The sequence below is a fragment of the Seriola aureovittata genome, chromosome 5, assembly GCF_021018895.1.
Source record: "Seriola aureovittata isolate HTS-2021-v1 ecotype China chromosome 5, ASM2101889v1, whole genome shotgun sequence".
NCBI classification, from domain to species: Eukaryota; Metazoa; Chordata; class Actinopteri; order Carangiformes; family Carangidae; genus Seriola; species Seriola aureovittata.
Genome location: NC_079368.1, coordinates 29,739,287 through 29,747,355, shown reverse-complemented (window position 1 = coordinate 29,747,355; position 8,069 = coordinate 29,739,287). Strand labels below are relative to the sequence as shown.

The 8,069-nt window shown below is 43.9% G+C and overlaps 2 protein-coding genes across 2 annotated transcripts in view; one reads left to right on the top strand and one right to left on the bottom strand.

Annotated features, from left to right (window-relative positions):
* Positions 1-8,069, bottom strand: part of mfsd14bb (major facilitator superfamily domain containing 14Bb) — a 21,391-nt gene that overhangs the window by 1,932 nt on the left and 11,390 nt on the right. Inside the window, exons 8-12 of the mRNA XM_056375902.1 lie at positions 3,614-3,685; positions 3,050-3,162; positions 2,198-2,295; positions 1,931-2,073; positions 1-1,020 (exon numbers count right to left, since the gene is read on the bottom strand). The exon at positions 1-1,020 is cut by the window's left edge and continues 1,932 nt beyond it. Coding sequence (XP_056231877.1) covers positions 790-1,020; positions 1,931-2,073; positions 2,198-2,295; positions 3,050-3,162; positions 3,614-3,685 — 657 coding nt within the window. The 3' untranslated portion in view covers positions 1-789. The remainder of the gene's footprint in view (positions 1,021-1,930; positions 2,074-2,197; positions 2,296-3,049; positions 3,163-3,613; positions 3,686-8,069) is intronic.
* LOC130169300 (tripartite motif-containing protein 16-like) lies at positions 4,085-7,536 on the top strand. The gene has a single exon (XM_056375900.1). The coding sequence runs from the start codon at positions 5,041-5,043 to the stop codon at positions 6,706-6,708; it is 1,668 nt and encodes a 555-aa protein (XP_056231875.1). The 5' UTR covers positions 4,085-5,040; the 3' UTR covers positions 6,709-7,536.

Below are 8,069 nucleotides of genomic sequence, written 5' to 3'. Positions count from 1 at the left end.
AGAAACCCAGAGAGTTTCTGTCTGAGTGAAACTCAATCTGATCTATAAATGATATTACAGCGGGAAAATACCAACAGCCGCCTGTAGTAAGATGTTTTTCTCCTTCGGCGATCAACGACCTCATCACACTTTTAAATGAAGAGTTTTGGTTATTTCAACATTTGAAAATATTTCCAAGTTTCAGGTTCATCTGCTCTTACTCTGACCAGACCAGACCAGACCGGTTCAGTCCAGACCAGGTTCTGGTTTTTCTCTGAGTTGTGTTCATTCTGAGTTTCATGGCGACAGACTCATGAATGGTTCAAAGCCCTTTGGTCGTACCTGCCCGAGCTCACCTGGGCAAGGAGCTGAAAATGGCTTCAGGTATAAACAATGGTGGAAGTTGATCTAAAGTAGAAGAATGGCTTCTTTATATTAATAATGTAAATGTTGTGTGTTGCTGCGTTAACTCTGGTTCAGATTTCTGCAAAGACAAGAAAAAGGTCGAAGTCTGAACCAGAAGCAGCAGCTGCTCCTTTAATATTTTAACTACAAACAAACTCCATCTAAACTTTTATTAAGATGAAGCTTGTGCAGCTGAAAGAAAATGAGGCTGTGAATCTGTCATGTAAATCAGAAGAACATCAGCTCGTCAGCGTGGTTGCCGTCTAACGTCGCGTGACTCTGGATATGAGGAAACAAAAGAAAAATTTAAAAAATAAAAGCTGAAATCGGTTTGTTTTAAAAGGGGCGGGACCTGCAGAGCAGAGCTCAGGCCTCGGCGCCGCGATTTGCCGGGCCAGCTGTCAGTCACATGCTGCTGTCCTGCAGGAGCGGCTCGATGTCCTCCGCGTCGCTGGTGGGCGTGGCCAGGGGGCTGGCGTTCTGAGCGTGCGCAGCAGCGCCGCCGCTGGACTTGCGGGCGGAGCAGGTCTTGACGTCGGCCAGCCGGTGGTGCTCGGGGATGAAGATGGCGACAATGAGAGCGAATACAACGGCGCACGCTCCGAACAGGAAGGGAGGGCCGGGGATGACGGACTTCTACAGACACAGAGACACATCATTATACAGCGGGTAAAAACATAAACACTTTTATTTTGAAATATCAAAGACCCAGTGATCGTCTTCAAATTGAACCCTGATTAAAAACTACGTTTAGATGAACAGACTCTGTGACGCCGACTCGCTGCTCAAACAGGAAGCAAACAACAAACATGGCGTTTCATGAGGAGGCGATGATTTTACATTTTTAATTCTCGTAATATTACGACTTTTTCCCCTGTAATTTCAGATTTCTCTTTTTTGACCCGAAGACTCCGTCAGTAAACAGCCTGTTGGTCATTTTACCATCTGCAACACTTAAACTTCCTGGTCCTGATCATCCAATCAGCACGGCTCTGCTCGCTACACTCCATCCATTTCTATTGATTATCTTAGTTTACTGGTAGTGAAGTGTAAGAGCGCCCTCTGCTGGACCACAGCACAAACTACTTCAAACATCTGCTGCTTCCAGACATTTCCAACATTTCAAACGTCAGTAAAGTTGAAATACTTCATCTTTTCCCACCTCAGAACAAATGCTTGCTTTTTGATAAAGTGTCTGAAACAGAACGAGTGGAGAACAAACGTCTGAAAAAACAACACAAGAAATTAAAATCCATGATCGAAACACTCCCCATCGTTTCTCCTCTTCTGGTTCCGTGATAACTTCCTGTGGACGTGAATAATAAAACTCCAATATGTCAGAAACTTCACTCTTCATTTTTGTGGATTCACGTTTTGCTCCTAAAACCATCTCGGCTGCAAATGCTGGACTGGAGCGGCAGCAGTGGTGCATCATGGGGGAAGAGCCAGTATTTGAGCTCCACTCTCTCTGACTCTGTTTGAAAAGTTTCTGTATAAATGATCCTGTAAAAGAACCAAATGTGTGTGTGTTTATACGTGTGTGTACCTCTGTGTTCTGCGTGGGTCTTCCCGCCATCGGCCCCATGTCGTTCAGCTCCACGTTGAAGAGGAAGAAGATGAAGCCGTAGAGACACGGACCCAGACCGTTACACAGACCTCTGATCCCGGTGATCATCCCCTGAACCACACCTGGACACACACACACACACACACACACACACACACACACACACACACACACCATGTGTTAGAGGGCTCCTCCTCCCCTCACACAGACAGACAGACAGACAGACAGACAGACAGGTGTACTCACCTTGCTGGTCAGGTGACGCGCTGTGTGACACCAGAGCAGAGACTGCTGGGAAGGTGATGGAGGACATGGCTGCTACAGTTCCTGCTGCCCACATCATCCTGACGAGGACAAAGACAACAAACAGACATTAATGTGTCCGCAGACGTTTAAATAAAGTTTTCTTACAGAGTTTAGGTTTTTCAGAACTTCAATAACCTCGATATTAACAAAGCAGATTATCAATATTTTCTATCTATTAGTGCTGCTGTGATTCGTCGCCATAATGGACGACAACAGATCGTTTCCCACACATTGATTTATTTGTGGCGGCCAGTCACTATAAAGCTCCATATATGTGTTTTGTATTAATCATTCAGGTCGCTCAGTCCTCTGCTCGCTCTGCTAACTGAACTGATAACTGAGGACGACTGGAAACTGAACTTTACTGCAACAAAAAGTAAAAGAACCGTAAGAACTTTATCCAAACACCGGTTCTTAATGTCTTTGGTCCTTGTAGCTGATAAATGCTCTCATGAAGTCGCTGCTGCTGCCTCAGAATTTACTCTGAATTAAGTGTTAGAGAAAATATTCAGAACTGAGTCTGGACTTATTGATCATGTCATTTAGATTTTCTGGAGGAAAATGAATCGTTTTGATTAATTGTCTGTTTGATAAAATAGTCAATAGATTAGTGGTTTGACAAAAGTCATTAGTGGGAGCCGTACTATATATTATTGTCTTCAAATGTGAATGAATGGCTCCTGAGAGACAGGCAGGTTATCAATACTTTATAAATAAAATATCTATAATGTGAGAAATGACCCAAATAAATTGTCACAAACTGAAGTTGACGGCGACGGCGTCGGGACTCACCAGGGCTCGGAGCCGAAGCCGTACCAGGCCAGCTGGAAGAGCTGAAAGCCCAGACCCAGAAGAACCGTGTTCTTGTTCCCGATGGTCCTCATCAAAACACTGAGGAGGAGAGTCTGACACAGAGAGAAGATGATGATGGTGATGATGATGATGATGATGATGATGGTACAGGACTAGAGTCACAGATTCACAATCTGAACATTATTTCATCTTCTAACTGTGGGACACACATCTTATATCTGAGCAGCAGTGTCTTTAACACGCGACTCAGAGAGCTCCTGAACGCATCACTGATTTTACACCACACTGTCAATCAACAGACTTTATCTTCATCACATCCTCATCATCATCATCAGACATTGATGATTTAACAGCTGCGTCATGTGAAAGCTTCTATTGAGATAAATAAACCAATTGATCAATGTGTGTTTTCATATTATCAATAATATCAATAATATGAATTAATATTGATTCCATATTAACTCATTCTAACACCGTTCACCCAAACCCCGCCTCCTCAGGACCAGGTGGTTAAGAAGCACCTGCAGCTGGTTGTTTCAGTACCTGAGCGACTATAGAGAGGATTCCCACCATGGCGATGAAGGCGGCGATGGCTGCAGGAGAAAACTCGATCACCTGACACACAAAGAGACAGAAACAAAAGTGAACAAAAGACTTCACGGAGAAACACCTTTAACATCATGTTTGATTGAGAGGAAATGATTCAAAACACGTTTTAAACCCAGATGACTGAAGAGTCTGTTTAGGTGGAATCACAGTCCACGATCTCAATCTCGATCCGACTTCTGTTTCTGTTTTATTGTGAAAATCCTGACCGGAAGTTGTGTACGTTTGTGTAATTTCCTCCAAAAACGGCTCAGGCTACTGTCAGAGCTCTGTTGCCATTCTGATCTCTGAAATCATCTGGATCTTTGCACTTTGACTTTGTTGTAAAATTGTTAAATTTTCCAGCCATATTTAAAAAAGTCTAACTTAAAACCCAAAATGAAGTAGTCCGAGGCAGTTCAGCCGATTCTCATGAAATTAGGTCTTAATCATCTAGTTAGTTAGTAGTAAACGGTGAGGCCTCAGTGATATTAATTATCCTGTTGTGATTTGTACTGTATGCACATTTTCTTTTTGCTCAGTGTTGGATTCAAAGTCACCAAATGATCTGATGATTCTCCTGAAACCAGCAGAATGACGTGTGATTTTGTTCAGGACTTTCACACCAAAGTCCTGCTTCAAGAGTAATTCTCACATGTGGTGTTTAAATACTTGTGAGCTGCTTGGACCTGGATAGCTACAATTACTCTTGGTTTGAGTTGTAATTGTTTGGATGGTGTGAACGCTGTATTAGAGACATTTTCAATCTGTGTGGAATAAAACATTCTTATTAGAGATTGACGTTTAAATCAGCAAAACAAATAAGGACAGAACTTAACATGTCACCAGCTTCCTAGGTAAATGATATGGTGCATTCATGTCCTGTGGGAGTAAGAGTTACATTCTGAATTTAACCCGTTTTAATCCGAAAATACTTCAAACAGTCAAAACAATATTTGAAAATGTAATTTCTGCTACAGCAGTGATTCATTTCTCTATTCTCCCTCTAAACCAAGGAACCGTGTCTGAACCCAGACGTCTCAAGAAGAGTTGATTCGATCAGTGTTTTCAAATGAGAAATGAGCTGGAGTTTAGAAAAGGGTTAAACACACAGCATGAAACCACTTCCTGGACTGAGTCAAAGCCTGATGCCCCTCCCTCTTCTTCCTGCTCTCAAACACAGCCAGCTCCACTCTGTTCATGTGTTTCCTTGTTCCCTCCCTTCAGATCTACAGTTTGAAGATGGGTGGAACCAACATGTGGTGAAGTGCGAGAGCTGACAGGCCCCGTTCACTGCAGAGACACATGTTGTTGAGATCAGAGCTCAAACTAGTTTCAGTTCTGAGGAAGTGAAACTCAGACAGTCGTTGTCACCGAGAGCTGAAATGGCGCAGAAAGGAGATCAGCTGGACCGGGAGACCTTCTCTTGTTCCATCTGTCTGGATCTACTGAAGGATCCGGTGGCTCTTCCCTGTGGACACAGCTACTGCATGAACTGTATTAAAAGCTTCTGGGATGGAGAGGATGAGAAGAGAATCCACAGCTGCCCTCAGTGTAGGCAGACCTTCACACCGAGGCCTGTCCTGGTGAAAAACACCATGTTAGCAGCTTTAGTGGAGCAGCTGAAGAAGACTGGACTCCAAGCTGCTGCTGCTGATCACTGCTATGCTGGACCTGAAGACGTGGCCTGTGATGTCTGCACTGGGAGGAAACTGAAAGCTGTTAAATCCTGTCTGGTTTGTCTGGTCTCTTACTGTGAGAATCACCTGCAGCTTCATTATGATGTAGCTCAGCTAAAGAAACACAAGCTGGTGGAGCCCTCCGAGAAGCTCCAGGAGAACATCTGCTCTCGTCACGATGAGGTGATGAAGATGTTCTGCCGCAGCGATCAGCAGTGTATCTGTTATCTCTGCTCTGTGGATGAACATAAAGGCCACGACACAGTCTCAGCTGCAGCAGAAAGGACTGAGAGGCAGAGAGAGCTCCAGCTGAGGCGACAAGAGATCCAGCAGAGAATCCAGGACAGAGAGAAAGATGTGAAGCTCCTTCGACAGGAGGTGGAGGCTATCGACGGCTCTGCTGATGAAGCGGTGGAGGACAGTGAGAAGACCTTCACCGAGCTGATCCGTCTCATGGAGAAAAGACGCTCTGATGTGAAGCAGCAGATCAGATCCCAGCAGGAAACTGAAGCCGGTCGAGTCAAAGAGCTTCAGGAGAAGCTGCAGCAGGAGATCGCTGAGCTGAAGAGGAAAGACGCTGAGCTGAAGCAGCTCTCACACACAGAGGATCACAGCCACTTTCTACGCAACTACCCCTCACTGTCACGACTCAGCGACTCTACAGACTCGTCCGCCATCGATGTCCATCCTCTGAGATACTTTGAGGACGTGACAGCAGCTGTGTCACAGCTCAGAGAGAAACTACAGGACTTTCTGACAGAGACATGGACAAACATCTCACTGACACTGACTGAAGTGGATGTTTTACTGTCACAACCAGAGCCCAAGACCAGAGCTGACTTCTTAAAATATTCACAGGAAATCACCCTGGATCCAAACACAGCAAACACAGTTCTGTTATTATCTGAGGGAAACAGAAAAGTAACATGGAGTCAACAACAGTCTTATCCTCGTCATCCAGACAGATTCACTTTATGTCCTCAGGTCCTGAGTAGAGAGAGTCTGACTGGACGTTGTTACTGGGAGGTGGAGAGGAGAGGAGGAGGAGTTTCTGTATCAGTCTCATACAAGAATATCAGCAGAGCAGGGAGGGAAAGTAGATTTGGATTCAATGACAAATCTTGGTCGTTAGATTGTGATCAAAACAGATTTTCATTTAGGTTCAACAACATCAGAACTCCAGTCTCAGGTCCTCGGTCCTCCAGAGTAGGAGTGTACCTGGATCACACAGCAGGTGTTCTGTCCTTCTACAGCGTCTCTGAAACCATGACTCTCCTCCACAGAGTCCAGACCACATTCACTCAGCCTCTCTATGCTGGACTCAGGCTTTCCTGGTGGGATGGACACACAGCTGAGTTTTATAAGCTCACATAGATAAAAGTCCAGATTTGTATTTCATTCCTAAAGTTATTGTGTCTCCATCATTGTTGCTAAAAGCTGGTTGTTGTGTTTGTGCGCTGCACAGAGATCACCTGTCAATCAAACATCATGGGTGGTGCTTTGAGCTCTTCTCATTTCTTGTGGTGTCGATGTAGGAGTGACTTTAGGCCGAGCTGGAGCCATGGAGGATATCACTGCTCATGATGATGTTAGTTTGAGCTGAACTCACATTTCTCCACATGAGAACACAAACTTCTCTGTGCTCTGAGTGTTTGTGTTGATGTGTTTGTCTGTTGTTGTTTGGGTTTGAACAGAGAAATCACCAGACCTTTCTTTATCACAGATGTTTTGTTCTCAATGTGTAAAGACAGAAATCTAGAATTACATTTACATTCGTGTGTTTGTCAGATCAGATGTTGTTGTTGAAATCCACTCACAATAAGGTCTATGAGGTTTGATCAAAGTGTCATTATCATGATAATAATCAATGAGGAGATGAGTCATTATTTTCTTTTCCCTCTCTGAGATTCATGTGAAACAAACAAAGTGATTGTGTGGATGAAGTGAATCTGTTTATGGAATCACTCAATAAAGCCATTTTTCCTAAAGAATAAATCAAATATTTTCTTCTGTCTTCATTCCAGGATCTGACTCAAAACTGACGGAGGAAATGTGAAACTAATTTAAGAGTTCATGTTGAGAACAGAAGAACATCTGTCAGTCAGTCTCTGTCCTTTCAGCTTCCTTCACTACAACAGCTTCGTCAAAGAGAAATGAGCAGTTTTCTTTCACTTGATGCGTTTTTAAAACCAAGATTTTGTTTCTGTGCTCAGTCAATAAACAGAGTCTAGAACACAGGAAGTGAAATATGTTCAAGTCACCAACAAACGGAAAATGTGCAGATTCTGTCTGTTCATTCTATTCTCTCTATTTTCATGTTGGTGAATCACAATTCAAAAAGTCAGTAACTTTAACCTGCGGATGTATTATTTACGATGATTTTATGACACTAATAGTGTCGGCATCGCTGCGCTCGGAACCCATTACTTCTAATGGCTTGTGCCGCACCTGGACGCACCTGCTGTCCAGCGAGCTATCGCAGCCAATTGAAACACAGCAACCGAAATACGGCACAAAACGAAAATGGAGGAGAAACCGATCCTTTGTGTCTCTGAATACCCTGAAATATAAGCCGTCTCTTGGCGACAGATTTCTACCCAGGTATGTCAGGTGTGTTTTAACATGTCCATGGTTGTAACAGTCTGTGGCGGGTTGTAGGTCGGCACTATGTGTGAATGTAGCGCTAAGGCTTTCCTCTGAGCACAGGAAAGATGCGGCTTTCAGCAACTGAACAC

Excerpts from the sequence above, each read along its gene's own strand:
- LOC130169300 (XM_056375900.1), top strand. The coding sequence starts at position 5,041 with ATGGCGCAGAAAGGAGATCAGCTGGACCGGGAGACCTTCTCTTGTTCC.